At 46.7% G+C, this 16,966-nt stretch overlaps 2 protein-coding genes across 52 annotated transcripts in view; one reads left to right on the top strand and one right to left on the bottom strand.

Annotated features, from left to right (window-relative positions):
* DBI (diazepam binding inhibitor, acyl-CoA binding protein) overlaps positions 1-8,689 on the top strand; it is a 343,175-nt gene extending 334,486 nt beyond the window's left edge. For 26 of the 50 annotated variants that reach the window (XM_050752752.1, XM_050752767.1, XM_050752753.1 and 23 more), the window contains exons 2-5: positions 3,131-3,214; positions 4,350-4,467; positions 6,882-6,944; positions 8,392-8,689. In XM_050752752.1, the coding sequence (XP_050608709.1) occupies positions 3,206-3,214; positions 4,350-4,467; positions 6,882-6,944; positions 8,392-8,465 (264 nt within the window). In that variant the 5' untranslated portion in view covers positions 3,131-3,205 and the 3' untranslated portion in view covers positions 8,466-8,689. Of the gene's footprint in view, positions 1-1,829; positions 1,842-3,079; positions 3,618-3,711; positions 3,798-4,349; positions 4,468-6,881; positions 6,945-8,391 lie in introns of those variants that run through there. The other 24 variants (XM_050752757.1, XM_050752772.1, XM_050752763.1 and 21 more) reach the window with 9 other exon arrangements.
* The window catches only part of C12H2orf76 (chromosome 12 C2orf76 homolog), a 447,011-nt gene that overhangs the window by 78,446 nt on the left and 351,599 nt on the right, over positions 1-16,966 (bottom strand). Inside the window, exon 1 of one of the 2 annotated variants that reach the window (XM_050752720.1) lies at positions 2,921-2,976. The gene's annotated coding sequence lies outside the window, so the exon portion shown is untranslated. Of the gene's footprint in view, positions 1-2,920; positions 2,985-16,966 lie in introns of those variants that run through there. The other variant, XM_050752723.1, reaches the window with a different exon arrangement.

Below are 16,966 nucleotides of genomic sequence, written 5' to 3' on the forward strand. Positions count from 1 at the left end.
AAAAAGGAAGGAAGGAAGGGAGGAAGGAGAAAAGAAAAGAAATCTCCAGTCTTAGAAAGTTTCACTAGAGAACTCTACAAAACATTTAAAGAAGAATTAACATCAATTGTACACAACCTCTTTCAGAAAATGGAAAAGGAAGGAACATTTCCTAATTCATTTTATGAAGCTAGTTTTTCCACAATAATAAAGCCAGACAAAGCCATTACTAAAAAAAGACAACAACAGACCAATATCCCTTATGAATATAGACATGAAAATCCTTAGTAAGACATTAACAAATAGAATTTAGCAATACATAAAAATAATTATACACCATGACCAAGTAGTTTTTTCAAGAGAAGCAATGTTAGTTTAATATTTGAAAATCAATCAATGTAATCCACCAAATTAACAAGCTGAAGAAAAATCACACGATCACATCAAGTGATACAGAAAAGGCACCTGACAAACATCAATGGAGACTGAACATCCATTCACAATAAGGACTCTCAGAAAAACAAGAAAAGAGGGGAACATCTCAATTTGATAAAGAGCAACTACAAAAAACAAACCAAAAAAACCAAAACTAGAGCTGACATTAGACTTCATGAGGAAAGACTAAATGCTTTCCCCCTAAGATCAGGAACAAGGAAAGACAGCCATTCTCACCATTCTTACTCAACCTGCTGCTGGAAGTTTTAGCCAGTGAAACAAGGTAAGAAAAGGAAATAAAAGGCAGAGAGTTGAGAAAGGAAGAAATAAAACTGTCCCTATATTTGCAGATGACATGATTATCTACACAGAAAATCCCAAGAATTCTCAAAAAAAAAAAAAAAAAATCTAGAATTAATGAATTTGGCAAAGTCACAGGATACAAAATAAACACACAAAACCAACTGTATTTCCAAATAGTAGCAAAGAACACATGGAATACAATATACAATACGAATACAAATACAAAATACAATAACATTTGCAATCACTCAAAAACAAGTATTTAGGTATAAATCTAACAAAACATGCACAACAATATTGAAATTAGGCCAATTAATAACACTGCAATGGCCTCTAGGTTTTCAAGTGACAGGAAGCATTGTTAGTCTCTGATTTTAAATCAAAAGTTAGAAATGATTAAGCTTAGTGAGGAAGGCATGATAAAAGCCAAGAGAGGTTGAATATTAGGCCCCTTGCACCAAACAGCCAAGTTGTGAATATAAAAATAAAAATATTAGCCAGGCATGGTGGTTGTACCCATAGTTCCAGGTACTCGGGAGGCTAAGGTGGGAGGATCGCTTGAGGCCTGCAGTTCAAGGCTGCAGAGAGCTGAGATTGTGCCACTGAACTACAGCCTGGGTAAAAGAGTGAGACCCTATCACACACAAAAAGAAAAAAAACAAAAAACTAAAAAACTAAATCAAAGCAACTGATCTTTGAGAAGTGATAATTGCATTATCAAAGTACCTAATCGTGACAATACCCTAACTTAAAACCTGCTGACTAGGGGATGTGTTTGACTGCAAATCTGGTCCACACAAGCAATCTGAGTTTCCATCAAGGAAGCTGTAAGCACCAAGTAGAGCAAAACCAAATCCAGGCCTCACATGGAAAAAGCAGCTCTGAATTGTGATTTTCGAAGAAACCTGCATTTCTTACACTTCAGTGTATTTTCCCCATATTTAACTCCAAGATTTTTGTTAATTTGTTTCGTTTTTCTTTCTCAAACAAAATTCTCAGACTGAAAACCCTAGATTTGTTCCCTATTGCATCTTCATTTCTTCCCAAACCGTCCATAAAACCTGACCTACACTAAGTTAGTAAGTTAAGTCTGAAAGTATCTACCTTCCCTGAGGAGGGGGGAGGTGTAGGCAGGGCAGAGAGATTTGTAGTCCAGCCCTCTTGCCACAAATTATGAATTAGAGAGGAAGGATTTTGCTTTTTTAACGATCTCCAGAGAATTTTCCATCATTTCCCTCTCGTCACCCAGCTCCTTTGTAACCACTTCCAGAGAAGTCTTCCTTTAGCTTCTTAAACATCGATCCTAAAACACTTCCAGACACCTGTGCTGCTCCTTTCTGTTCCCATGGAAAGTAGTCTCTGTAACAATCTCGCAAAGCCGTTCCCCTCCGTCTCCTCATCCTCTTTTCAAATCCTTTTACGATTTCTCATCTCACTCAGCATGACAGTCAAAGTCCCTGTGAAGGCCAACTTCTACATCACTTAGCCAGCCTGCCACCTCCAAAACTCTCCAGCCTCATCTTTCTACTCTTCTCCTGGTTCCTTGTCCACGCCTTTACACTTGTTCTCTGCTTGGAATCCTCCCTCCCTTCCTTGAGGAACTTTCTCAAATGTCACCTTCCCTCAATACTCCCCCTCCTTCATTTAAAACTATAAACTTCCAACTCTCTAAGCCTCCAAAGAACTCTATATTTAACTTATTGTTAAATATGTGCTGAACACCTGGTCCTGTCCAAGTTTGTTAAATCAAGACAAATAAGACACTGTCCCTGCCTTTAAGGCCCCAGATGGAGAAATGCACCACAGACATCAATGTGCAATACAGGACTGATACTAAGGCCACAGGCAAGTCAAAGAACGCGTGCCAAAAGTTCAGAGGAAGAGGCCTCGGCTTCGCTTCTGGCTTCTGGAGACCAGTCCAGCTTTCCACCATCACGCAGCTCACCAGGGACCATCTCCGGGGGTCTCCTCTAGACCCCAAGAGACGAGCGGGTCCCGCTCACCATTCCCAGGTCTGAGAGTTTACTTGTCCAGAGAAGCAACTTCCGGCCTCTGCAGGCCGGGCAAGAGATTTAAGGAAAGAAAAGAAATATATGGACCTCCGCTCTTCGGTCTCCGTCCCCTCCCCCTCCCCCGCGTGCCGTCCCCACAACGGTCCAGTACTGAACCCAACTCTCAACCTACTCCCATCCGCAAAACTAACCGCTCTACTTCCGTGGTCCCCACCTGCTCCCGGCGTCCCCTTCGGCTACTCCCAGCGCGTGCGCAAGCAGTCCCACGTGGGCTCGGGCGGGGCTGGCGCCGCGGCGGGGGCTGGGCACGCCCCTAGCACAGAGCTGGCTTCTGATTGGCTTTCCGGTGCTCTCCCGAGCGGGGTTGGGGCGAGTGAACCGCGCCTCTAAAAGCGCTTGCCAGTGCAGTCTGAGCGATCGTTTCCTGGTCCTCGCCTCCTCGGCAGTCTCCCTGGAGTTCTTGCAAGGCGGCCAGGATGTCTCAGGTACAGCGCGTGCACAGCCAGGCTGGGACGGTGCAGCGGGCTGGAGGCCTGTTGGTGGCTCACCCGGCAGCCAGAAACTCTCGGGCTCTTTCCTTCCGTGCCCCGCAGTTCCTCCTGGACCCATGCCCAGCCCTGATTCGTTGGACAGAGCCTTGTGAGCGGGATTTTCCGTTTGGGGATTTCTAACTCTGCTGCCCACCCCGCAACTGCCGGAAAGTTGCCCATGGGGTGGACTTCGCTGTGTAGCGGGAGAGGAGTGGGAGTCGAGGGTGCTCGATGGAAAGATGGGGGAAGGGGTTGCACGGATTGGAGGAACGAGGAGACTCAGTCCCCATCCCGAAGCACAGGGCGGGACGTCGCGGCGGAGTGGGGAAGCGAGGAGGCCGTGGACGGGAGCTTGGAGGTCAGGGGAAGTACGGGGCCGGGTTCTCCGAGTGCGGGACGAGGAGAATCGCGGGCGGGGAGAGGTGACCCAGGGACCCCTCCCTTCCCTCCAGCGTAGACCCTTATCGGAGACCAAGCTATGTGGGGCGACCTCTGGCCCCTCCCGCCTGCCTCTGCCAATCCGGGCACTGGGACAGAGGTCAGTGTTGAATGCCCAGGCCCCAGGGGGAGGGAGGGGACCAACGGGCTCCGGCGCTGACACCGGGGCACTTATGCCCTGTCCCCTTTCAGAGGTTTCCAGCATGCTGTGCCGCCTCTGTCCCCAGGCCAGGGCTTAGCTGAAACCCCGGCCACTCCCTAGTGCCTGGCACGGTGGTGGCCAGGCAGTTGGCCGCGCTGCTTCTGCCACTTCTCCCGTGGGGTGGACACCCACTGCTGGCAAAGGCTTGGCCTGCCCTCTTCACTGCTGTATTTCCAGACCTGATGCCTGCGTTTGTGAGAGCGCTGGATACAGGGTTTTCGATTGAATGAGTGAACTGGAGGGGCTTCCCCTTCTTGTGTTGCTGAATCTTTCTAGCTGCCCTGTTGGGGCAGGGTGGGGCAGACACACTTCAGGGGCTGCATTGCCCGAAGGGTGCCACCTTTCCCACCTCTCCATCCCTGTAACTGGACTCTGTTCAGGCCACAGCAGGACTCCTACCCTCTCCCACCCAGAGGAGGCCCTCAGTCCTCTCCTCACCCTTCCATTTAGGCTGAGTTTGAGAAAGCTGCAGAGGAGGTTAAGCGCCTTAAGACCAAGCCAGCCGATGATGAGATGCTGTTCATCTATGGCCGCTACAAACAAGCAACCGTGGGCGACATAAATACAGGTATGCGGAGCGGGGGTTGGGAGGGCCTCTTCTCATCAAAGCAGGCTCAGCAGCCCAGACTGGAAGTCCCTGGGAACTTCACTCTCAAACTGCCTGAGGCCCTACTCTTCAGTTGGGGTATGGTGATGGTTCCTGGGTTGGAAAAGACGGTGTTCCGGATTCTCAGTGTCTCCAGTAGTAGCAGAATTCAAATCCTGGCTTTAGAAGGTCTTTACTGGTTATCACCAGCAGCTCCTCTCCACTAGGGAAGAAGCAAAGGCTGCAGCTTGGAAAAGACTTGCTGTAGGCTCTCAGCTCAGTGGCATCATTGTTGAGCCGTTCAGCTTCTGCCCTAGATGGGCAGGATCAAAGGTGGAGCACTTGACAGCCTGGCCAAGCCTGATGTCAGGAGCAGAGAAGCACCTGGTTCCTTGGGCCAGGTCAGAGCATTTCGCTAACAAGTCTGTGCCTTCCTGATGACAACTTTTTCCCTGTCCGAAAATCTTGGTGCAGATTTTGAGGCTGTACTTTGGACTATCATGTTCTGTAATAACGTCTTTCCTACCTTGGGCAGGTTTCATTCTGTCCCTAAGTCCCTGAAACATGGGTGGATACTGAGGCAACAGCACAGTGCATTCTGTGCAAGGACTCAGGGTTGTCATGGCAGCACAGACGGGAGGTCTCCCCTGCCCCTGTTGAGGAGGAAAGTGAGCATGGTCCCCATTTCCACAGTAGCTGGGGTGGAAGATGGAGCATGTGGGCTGGCTGTCAGCCAGCTAGAAGCAGGAAATGGCACCCAGAATGACAGATCGCAGGCAGTACCAAATCAAACCCTGGGGTTCACATGGAGCACTTAGTTGAGGAAGGTCTTGTGGCGAAGATGGGTTTTACAGTGAGTTCGTAAACTCTGTCCTTCCAGGGAGGGGAAGGAAAGGTGAAGTGGAGGAGGCCAGAGGTGCTGAGATGCTTTTCTGACAGTGTTTTCACAGAGACTGGCCTGTGCCGGTACTAGAGTTACCGGTTTTCACATGAGTCTAGATAGACTGGCATGGGAATCTTTCACTTACTGATCAAAGAGGTATCATTGGCTCTCTAGGGCTGTACTATACAGCCCTATTACACGATTATAAAACATGACAGTCCAAACACAATAGTTTAGTACAATAGCCAGTAGCCACATATGACTCTATAAATTTTAACTGAGGCTGGGCGCAGTGACTCATGCCTGTAATCCCAGCACTTTGGGAGGCCGAGGCGGGTGGATCACGAGGTCAGGAGTTTGAGACTAACCTGGCCAACATAGTGAAACCCATCTCTACTAAAAATACAAAAATTAGCTGGGCATGGTGGCACGTGTCCGTAGTCCCAGATACTTGGGAGGCTGAGACAGGAGAATCGCTTGAATCTGGGGAGGTAGAGGTTGTGGTGAGCTGAAGACGCACCACTGCACTCCAGCCTGGTCAACAGAACGAGACTCTGTCTCAAAAAAAAAAAAAAAAACTAAAAATAGTTAAATAAAATCAAGTTTAGTCTTCATTCACAGGAGCCACATTTCAGATGCCCAGTAGTCATTTCAGGTACTTGGTGTGGCAAGTGGCTCCTGAATTGGACATTGCAAATATACATGTACATTTCCATTTCCATCGCTTGGAGAGAGCTGTCGAGGAGTGCTATTCTAGGATCCTGATGATGACCGCAAGGGCAGTTTGTTTCAGCTGTCCCTGGGAACAGTTCCCTGAAAGCGCTCAGGAACATTTTCTCAGACACAGTGCTCCAGGCTACGGACGCTGTTCCCTTTGGCTTTGGGGCTGGGCGTGTTAGTGAAATAGGACAACAGGGAGATGGTGAGTATGTTTCCCAACTGCAGATGATAACAGGTCTATAAGCATAAAGTCATCATGTAACTTAAAGAAACCTTACCCTCGGTGAAAACGCCCACAGAGCAGCAAGAAATAGACTAACAATTTGGTAGAAAAATGGGGCTAGGATATAAACAGTTCATGGGAAAGGACACTTGATATCATTACTGATTAGGGAGAGAAATTGGGTAGCTAAGAGCAGGGGTGGGAGAGAAACTTTATAGTATTTTCCTCTGTCGCTTTTGAATTTTAAGCCATATGAATGGATGTTTTAAAAACAATTGTAATTAAAGTATAATTTTTTTAAAGGAGAAATTTTGGAGTCACTTAACTTGTAAGAAAAAGGTTATCTTGTCATAAGAATAGTGTTCTTCCTATTTGCTCTAGATTTTAAGTTTGGATTGGCGTATATCTGGTTTTCATAGGGCAGAACCCACTCTACTAGACCTATTTAACCCCATGAGAGAGCCTAGAAGGAACAGGTGTAATAGAAGATGGCATTTATGGCAAGAAGGTTGATCAAGTTCTCCATTAGAATTCAAACCAGATCTAATGCCTTTTCTTTCCTTGTTTAAGAACGGCCCGGGATGTTGGACTTCACGGGCAAGGCCAAGTGGGATGCCTGGAATGAGCTGAAAGGTAATTGTTCTAATCAATTTCCTTCATTTGTGAAACCCAGTAATGAAAGAGTCTTCATTATGAAGCGTAAAGGAAGAGGAGAGGAAACAAAGTCAATGGGGCACGTGTGGGAAACCAGCCTGAGCTGTGCCAGAATGGGAAAAAACTGGGCCACCTACTTTTTTTCCTAACACCGTTTATGCCTTTTCTAAAAGCACCATCTCTGAGCAGGAGTATCATTTAGAGAGGAGGGGCTGGGAATCAGGCCACTGAAAAATAGTTTTGGAAATAATGTAGTTGGCGTGGGCTTCGGATGTGTTCAGAATAAGGGGTGGTTTCCTGTCTGCAGCTCCCTCTCCCCTACAAGGCCAGGCGGTGACCTCCTAACCCCAGTGGCCCTCCCCAGTTCCCTCCTAGCCAGAAGGGTACATAAAAGAAGGGAATGAGCTAATGCATGGCCTGCCACTGGCATCGTAGGCTCAGTGAATGGAGCCATTATATGCTAAGCACCAGCAGCCAAGAAGTATCCAAGCTCGTACTTAATCACGTGCCACCTGCAGCAGCAAGACCCAAGAGTTGGCACCAAAACTCCTGGCAGCATTGGCGTTCCTGCTGGCTAGTTTCTGAATAAGCCCTCTGTCTTTCTGCACATGAGCAATCCTTGAATTCAGAAAGGGTTACGATACAATAAACATACTCCCAGGATCTGCAAGTAACTGGGAAGGGAATGCCCGTCTGCCTGGCCGTTTTCATGGGACATTTCCATACCATCCTCAGGCCCCATACTCTCCAGTGCTTCACGACAAGCTCTGAGTTCCAGAGGGTCTCTCTCCTTCACCACAGAATCTAGGAAACTGGGTGTCACTGTCTCTGAGGGATACCTTCCGTGTCCTTTCTACTGCAGCAAGAAGACAAAGATTTGCCTCATTCCCCTCCAAGAAGCAACCACTTTTGCTCAGAGTTCCTGAAACTTTTCTCATAGCCTCCCTCTGGGGAGAAGAAGGTGCCTGACTTTGCTTTTTCACTGCCAGCTTAACAGCTCTGGGAGATAGGAGCCCAACCCAGAGACACTGAAAAGGCCAAAGCCAATGTCAGCCACGAGAGTTAGCAGGACCAGTAAAGGCACCACGGTGACAGTTTCTTGCCCGTCTGGAGGGTGGCGCCTCTCCCCCGAGGCTTACACTGGCCATTACCCCCGGGACAGGTGGGGGATGCAGATGTCCAGCAGATGGGCGACAGGTCTTGGCCAGCCCCACCAGGCTTTCTGAGTACGGTGGCTTATAGAGCATTCACTTCGGGCCAGGTTCCATGGATACTGTCTCCTCCAACATGTAATTAGTAGAATCTCAACTTTATAAGTGAGAAACTGAGCCTCGGAGAGTTACAGCAGAGCTGTCTGGGGCTCTGGAAGCTGCTTATTTCCTACCACGCTGCCTCCCTGACAAATAATCCTATCGATTCCTTACAGGGACTACCAAGGAAGATGCCATGAAAGCTTACATCGACAAAGTAGAAGAGCTAAAGAAAAAATACGGGATATGAGTGACTGGATTTGGTTACTAGGCCATGTGTTTCTCCTAAACTGAGACAATGCCTTGTTTTTTCTAATACCATGGATGGTGGGAATTCCAGAAAATAACCAGTTAGCCCAGCTACTCAAGGCTGCTCACCATACGGCTCTAACAGATTAGAGGCTAAAACGATTACTGACCTTCCTTGAGTAGTTTTTATCTGAGATCAATTAAAAGTGTATTTGTTACTTTAAATAACTTTAGTGATCTGAGTTCTTGAGATGACTTGCTCTGTCTGACCTCAGCCTTGCTTCCTTTCTCTAAAGACCTCTGGTAGTGCTTCAGCTGCATACCTGGTAGGGTATGAGGCAGGCGGTCCTGCCCTGCACCCTGGCCCAGGGTGTGCTGGCCCTTTGTGGGGAGGAGGAGGATGGTAGAAGTGGCCTTTCTCGCCTCCTTCCCAGTTCAGCCACACTGAGGAAGATGAGGCAGGCTGGCTGAGACCACAGTCTGCAGGTACTTCTGTCGGGGATGTTCCTGCCCCAGGCCCTGCGCGAGGCAGGGTTTACAGTGTTTGAGGTTTGTCTGAGGCCCAGCTGGTCCCTTATTCCAGAGTGCCCGAGCCAGGGTAGAAACCCTCATCAGGAATGGAGTGTGAACCTGACAGGAGGCGTTCCCCAAGTCCCAGGGGAAGCCACAGACAGCTGTCTAGGCAACAGTTAGTGGGCAAGGCGTGTGTCCTCTGCAGGCAGCAGGGAGAAGAATCCTGGGAGCTTGCAGAGGGGAAAGGCTGGAGCTTGACTCTGGAGGACGTAGGAGGTAGGTTGTTGAAAAGTAATATCGAAGAAAAGGAGACAGCTCTCTAGACCCTTCTTGCCAGATGTTCCCCTCCAGCTCTGGATTTACAATCCCACTGCCCTTTGCGGTAGGGATCATACCTCAATATTGTGTAATGGGGATTACTGTGCCCATTATTTGAGTGAAGAAATGAAGGCTCAGAGGTGATTTAACTGGATCCAAGCCCAGGGCTTACTGGCCGGGAGGGCCCTGTTTGTCCCCCTCCACAACGTTCCCTCTCATGGCCCCTGGCTGCCACTTAGTCTGCATCTCTGCTGTGGCACAGCGAGTGACATCTGTCTCTGGGCTAGCGTAAGGTGCTGGTGTGAAATCTGTCCCTTGACTGTGCAGCTCATTCCGGAAGAGTGGCTTAGACAAGGAGGTCCCACTTCCAAAGCTGGAGTGAGGCACAGATGACAGAGACTTTTAGGCACCTCAGGTGAGTAGGTCATAGCCGGTTTGGGAGATGCCCTCCCCCCTCACTAGCAAGTACTTTACTGGTTTCTCAGAAAGTACTGTTTGTGCAGTTCTGAGAGCACCAGCAGCCTGGGGCTGCACCTGCTCCTGTGGCTCCCACAGGAGTCCTTGTACCACCCAGGGCTGGCTCACAGGGTGTCAGTTGGGGACAAATTATCGGGGGGAACCTGCCCCCAATATTTCAACATACGTTCTATTTTCCATAAGTGTCGGCCAGCAGAGAAATAAAGAGAAAGAGTACAAAGAGAGGAATTTTAAGGCTGGGCCACCAGGGGTGACATCACATATCGGTAGGACCGTAATGCCCACCTGAGCCTCAAACCAGCTAGTTTTTTATTAAGAGTTTCAAAAGGGGAGGAGATGTAAAACAGATACAAAGATCATGTGCTTCAAAAGGCAAAAAGCAGAACTACTAATAAGGGCCTAACAAAGATCACATGCTTCTGAGGGAACAGGACAAAGGGAAAAAGCAGAACTACTGATAAGGGTCCAACAAAGATCACAAGGCAAAGGGCAAAAGCAGAACTACTGATAAGGGTCTATGTTCAGTGGTGCATGTATTGTCCTGATAAACATCTTAAACAACAGAAAACAGGGTTTGAGAGCAGAGAACCTGTCTGACCACAAATTTACCAGGACGGAGTTTTTCCCCACCCTAATAAGCCTGAGGGTACTACAGGAGACCAGGGTATATCTCAGTCCTTATCTCAACCGCATACGACAGACATTCCCAGAGCAGCGTTTATAGACCTCTCCCCTAGGAACACATTTCTTTCTCAGGGTATTAATATTAATATTCGTTGCTAGGAAAAGAATTTGGTGATGTCTTCCCTACTTGCACACCTGTTTATAGGTTCTCTGCAAGAAGAAAAATTTGGCTGTTTTTGCCCAACCCCGCAGGCAGTCAGACCTCATGGTTGTCTTCCCTTGTTTCCTAAAAATTGCTGTTATTCTGTTCTTTTTCAAGGTGCACAGATTTCATATTGTTCAAACACATATGTTTTACAATCAATTTGTACAGTTAACACAATTACCACAGTGGTCCTGAGGTGACGTACATCCTCAGCTTACAAAGATAACAGGATTAAGAGATTAAAGTAAAGACAGGCATAAGAAATTATAAAAGTATTATTTGGGAACTGATAAATGTCCATGAAATCTTCACAATTTATGTTCCTCTGCTGCGGCTCCAGCCAGTCCTTCTGTTCGGGGTCCCTGACTTCCTGCAACATCTCTCCCTTTCTTTTTATATAAATGTGCCATGGCGATGAAGTCTTGTTCATTCTCTTGGTTTTGACGCAGGATTCTTTGACTGGTCCAGCACACTAAAAACAAGCCAATTAAACAGAGAAACATGATTCCAAAATTTACTACAGTGGAGCCCCCAACAGACTTAATCCAAGTCGTGGGGTTTAGTCCAGAAAGACTTTCTGCCACCTGATGTAACGCCTCAGCTCCAGGCACAATGGATAAATGAGCTTGAGAGGCTTCAAAATTTGTTTCTTTGGGGGAGGGGGGAGGGATTGCATTGGGAGTTATACCTGATGTAAATGAGGAGTTGATGGGTGCTGACGAGTTGATGGCTGCAGCACACCAACATGGCACAAGTATACATATGTAACAAACCTGCACGTTATGCACATGTACCCTAGAACTCAAAGTATAATAATAATAAAAAAAAAATGAAAAAAAAAAATTTGTTTCTTTAATTTAGTTATGTCCAATGGTAAATTATCTTCCCTACCCAGAAGGTGTCCTTTGACCATTTCCCACAAATGATCAGTCTTGTTGTAGGAATATGGTATGATGAAGAAATCAGAAGTATTCCAATCACACTGCATTTGCATGCAATGTTCGAGACTCACTACCCGATCTCCAAGCAAAATAACAGACTGTCTTAAATCATTAATTTGATTAGCTAATTTTTGATCAATGCCCTGTTGAGAATTCCACATTTGGGTAGAATTGGCTTGTCAATCATTAACAAAATGAGCCGTTTGAATAGATTGGTGTAATGCCATTCCAGCAGTGGTGGCCAGTGCAGTAACCGTAATTAGGCCCATGATCACAGCGATTAAAGTGAAAACAAATCTCTTAGATCTTTTGAGAATTTGTTGTAACACTTCATCAATTAAATGTACTGAGGGGGAAGATTCCCAAGATCTGGGTAAAGTTACCAGTATCCAGATTCCTTCTTGAGCTCGAACCAACATTACACTTTTCCTGAAGTCAAAACGGGAGTTAACACAAGTGTATAAATGACAATTAATGCACTGGACAGTTTGATTGTTCATCCAAATTTTGATATTTCCCACTAACAGCGTGTAAGGAGGCTTGACACAACTCTGTATAGGAATTGTCAGGCTGGAGGTAAACAAAGCAGAATGTTTGAATCTACGTTGATACTGAGGAAGAGGGGCGACAGTGGCAACACCTGATGTTCTCCGCCATAAAGAAGCAATCCAAGGTGCCTGGGGATGCTGAAGAGGTACAGGGGCATACCTGGGTCGAGAAGAATTATAATGCCAATTGAAGTCCCATAAAGGAGGGTCGGCATCAAAAAGAGGAAAAGGGTTCAAAGGGGATTTATCATGGGGTTCAGAATCGCGGATGCGAGGGGCAGTAGTGGGGATAACAGAAAAGTTTCCCCTTCCCATACTCGCAGTCTGTACATGGCAATAGTCAATTTCCAAAGTTCTGGGTGTTCTGGGCTCAGAATGGAGAATATCATACCCTTGTAAAGGGGGGTAATGCCCTTATCTTCCCATTTCAGAACGAGCTGAACCTCCTATGCAAAGTAAGATGAAGAGCCTCGTCCTCCCAATAAGAAATAAAATAAGTAGCCTCCAGGCATTCCCTTCCGCCAGAGGAACAGTTGTTTTTTTAAATAGCCTTTTGGTGCCCAGTCTATTACTAAATCATATGAGTAATACTACTGCATGTGAGTTAACACAATCTTCCCGAATTAAAGTTTTAGATGGACCCTCAAAATTTTTAGGACATGGTTTTCCTACAGGTTTATACTGAAAGTATGGGGTATCTCCTATTACTCCCCTTTTTATTTGTATTAAAGGAGAAAGGGAGAGCTGGAGACTAAATGTCCCCATTCCCCTGTGGCTAATCTCTCTGGAAGATAAGCAGCCCAGACTTGAGTTTCTAGATAGATACAACATGTCTGAGGCACAGGGGAGGATATTTATAACCCATAGTAACATTAAATGCAGTGCCTTCTTCTGGTTGAGCGGGGCAACGGTCATCTGTAGCTCCAGGCGCACACTATCGTTAGTATAGATTTCCGCAGCAGCATCCATCCAGGTGAGAGGTCGAATAAGTGGAGGACCCCTCCGTTCAGGGTCCCTGACTTCACAACACAAATGAGATTGGCAGTGAGGGCATCACCAAGCGTCCCCTCGTCTGTGAGGGGCCCACAGCACCTCTGGTCCATCTTAGCTGGAATCTGGCTTTGGTGACACACTGACTTGTGAATCCTACTTCAGTCTCTCAGTGCTGAGTCATGTATCACCTTGAAGCCACAGTTCCTAGAATGGGTAGAATCTGCACCTCACAGTGCTGACAAGATGGGTCAGTGTTTAGCGCGGTGCCTACCCACCAGCAGCTGGTTTGCAGCCCAAAGGTCTCCCCGGCGGGCTGGCCTGGCCTGGCCGCACCGTGCTGCTCCTCACCTTAGCAGGGCTCCAGAAATTTAGGGGTCAACCACGCAAGTAGGTGGGGGTTATCTGAGGATGTCCTCCCCAAACAAATAGTTCCGAGATTCACAAGTCTGGAAATCAGGACTGAGGATCAGGAGCCAGCCAGAAGGCAACATGGAAAGGCCACAGAATTTCAAGTGGCGAGAGCTTTCACTCAGTCACCCTCCAGATTAAATAGACATGGGGCAAGATGTGTCACCTCTGTAAGCCTCATATTCTTCATCAGTAAGCTGGGGCTGAACAGAAGGTCGTGTGTCCATTGAAAGCCAGAGAAGGCGAAGGAGAAAGCCCCCGGGGCTGGCTGGCTTGATCAGAACCAGGCTTGGGCTGGGAAGTGGTGAGGGGGTAGTTGAAGTACCCACATAATTAAGGGTGCTTCACATTAAATTATAGGTATTTGAAGTTGAGGATGAGCCAAGAGACATCACCAGCGGGGGCGGCTTTTGCACGGTTGTGCCATTGGGGTCTGAGTCAGGGCAAGACAAGGCCTGTGCCCTTTGCAGTTCCCACGGAAGAGAAGTTCAGAACGTGTTTTCTCCTGTTTATTTTGTGGTCACAGTCAATCTCTCTTTCAAAAGGACTTGGGATAGCTAAGAATAAACCCCAAAATCAGGGCTGTCCTGTGCTAGACCCTAGAAATGAAGACTCATTCTTGCCTGAAAGCTATAAACTGCAGTGCAAAAGATGTGCCATGGGGGGCCCTCTCCTCCCCCTCCAAGCAGAGAACCCGCCTCCTTCTTGGCAACAACCCGCTGCCTAAGATACAACTCAACCCTTGGAAGAGTAGGAATCCTTGGTCCACAGGTTTTCTTATTGTATGGTTTTCAGTAAGTATCCTTGCTAAATAATGAATGAATGTAAGCCTAAACTGTAAATATTTTCTTTTTAACGTAGCTGTTGATAACCAAAATGAGTGACTGAGGCAGGCGTCCCCATCAATCGAGGTTTATTGAGCCAGCTTTGAGAGCGTGCCTGGGAAAACGCACAAGCCACATAGACAGATCTGTGGCTGTTTTTCTTTTTCCAAAGAGGCTCTCAGGAGGTTTAGTTTTTATACAGTTTCCCTAAAGGTTTTTATACAGTTTCCCTAAAGGGGATGGGGCGGGGTGGCAGTGAGAGGAATGGTTACATACATGTGAGACCTCAGTCAGTGCCCACTAAGTCTACGTTTTACTAAAATAAGATTTGAAGAAAAAGAGAATAGAGGAAGCAGATGTCTCAGGGAGGGGTGAAGGAACAATTAATCTCATCTTTGTTCTGTACTTGGGAAGATAAGCTGATAATCTACATTATCAGTGTGGAGTCCTTGGAAAGGGCTGGTTTCTGTTTAGCTCTTAGGGAAGACAGCCTAATGGTGGTTAGCCAGGGACAGGCTGTAATGAGGTATGTCTGAACTCCCATCCCATCATGCTCAGGAACTCAGCTTCCACGGTTTCTCTGGGGTCCTCCTGGCCAAAATGGGGTCCGTTCATTCTGTTGGGGAGCTTGGATTTCAATATTGATGTGGCTTGGATGTGTGTTCCCTGCAAATCTCATGTTGAACTGTGAGTCCCAATATGGAAGGTGGGGCCTGGTGGGAGGTATTGGATCAGGGTGGGGGGGTGTTGGGGGAGGGTGGGAGCTGGTAGACCCCCATGGATGGCTTTAAAAGTCTGGGACCTCCCACTCCTCACTCTCTTGCTCCTGCTCTCATATGTGACATGTTTGCTGCCTTCCATCATTGGAAGCTTCCTGAGGCCTCACCAGGCGCAGATGCCAGCCAGCACTATGCTTCCTGTACAGCCTACAGAACCATGAGTCAACTAAACTTATTTTTATTTGTAAATTACCCAGTCTCAGGTGTTTCTTTATAAAAACACTAAGCAGTGCCTAACACAATTATTTCTCGTTTCTCCCCTTTGGCTGGGATTTGCCAGAGGCAGCATAGATGGCCAAACTTTTATTTTGTCCCACATTATTGCCAGGATGGTGTGGCTGCCCGCCCCATGTCCATTCTGTCCCTTGGTGGAACTCCTATTGCCAAGGGACTTAGAGCCAAAAGACTTACAACCAATTAAATGTTCTAGGTCAGATGAGAATGGAGGTGGGCAGGCACTTAACAACCTTAGAACCTTTTAGAGCCAAAAAGCAAGGTTATAAAATGGGCTTATCTATAAGTTATATGAATTGAGCTACTGTAGTCTTGTTTTCAGTTAAATATGTAGCAATGTAAAACTATTTGAGCTAAGGAACTTAGAGACTTTTGTTGTGCCAAAATGTTTTGTTTTTTTTTTTTTTTTTGCAGTCTCCTTAGAAATTTGTCCTCAGGTAGTCAATAAATTATGTCATATCTCTAGTTTCATAAACCCCATAACTGGGAACAATTATACCCAGAAGGCTTCATCACAGGTGTCTTGATGTTTGTGGCAATTCTCTTTTAAGCCTATGAGAAGCAGAAAATTCTTTATGGTTGGGATGGATTGAAAAGGGGCCACATAATGGCCCAGGAGGCAAAGTCCCTAAGCCGGCCAGCTGTTTGAGCATCTGTGTGCCCATCCTTGATTTGGAGTCTAAACCAATTCTATCCCTCAAAACCAACCCTTACAGTCTCGCATATCCACCTGCTAGATATCCACCTGCTAGATCGTCCCTGGGCCTAGAGGGAGGGTGCTTGAACAGTTTTAGCAGCAGGCATTGGTAATGAAAAACAGATCAAGCCTAGGGGGTATGAACCCCAAAAATCTGAGACAGATCTCAGTTAATTTAGAAAGTTTATTTTGCCAAGGTTGAGGATGCACACCCATGACACAGCCTCAGGCAGTCCTGACAAGATGTGTCCAGGGTGGTCGGGGCACAGCTTGGTTTTACATATTTTAGGGAGACCTGAGACATCAATCAATATATGTAAGAAGTACATTGGTTCCATCCAGAAAGGTGGGTACAACTTGAAGCAGGGAGGGAGCTTCCAGGTCACAGGTAGATGGGAGACAAATGGTTGCATTCTTTTGAGTTTCTGATAAGCCTTTCCCAAGGAGGCAATCAGATATGCATCTATCTCAGTGAACAGAGGGATGACTTTGAATAGAATGGGAAGCAGGTTTGCCTTGAGCAGTTCCTAGCTTGACTTTTCCCTTTAGCTTAGTAATTTGGGGGCCCCAAGATTTTCATTTCACATTTTCCCCCCTTTCTTTTTTAACATCTTTTGGAGAAAGCATTTGAAAAGAACATGAGTTTCTGGTCTCAGGTTGCATCTGATTTCTCATGGGGAGAGCAGTTTATTCCTAGATGGGTAGGTCCCAAAAGCTCATTAGTAGCTTTGTCCTATGAAGAGAAAATAGAAAGAGGAAGGGAGAAAAACAACAACAAACAAAAGAAAGATCCTGGAAAGTGGCTTATGTATGTAAATAGGTTGCTGTTATTTTCTTCTGAAGTTTCAGTTGTCCAGCTTCAGTTCACAGGGCTTTAAGAAAGCACAGCTTAGTTTTCAGTGATTTCAAATTAGAAAAAAAACATTGGGAAAGAAAGGAAA

The sequence above is a fragment of the Macaca thibetana genome, chromosome 12 (assembly GCF_024542745.1).
Source record: "Macaca thibetana thibetana isolate TM-01 chromosome 12, ASM2454274v1, whole genome shotgun sequence".
In the NCBI taxonomy this organism is placed as follows: Eukaryota; Metazoa; Chordata; class Mammalia; order Primates; family Cercopithecidae; genus Macaca; species Macaca thibetana.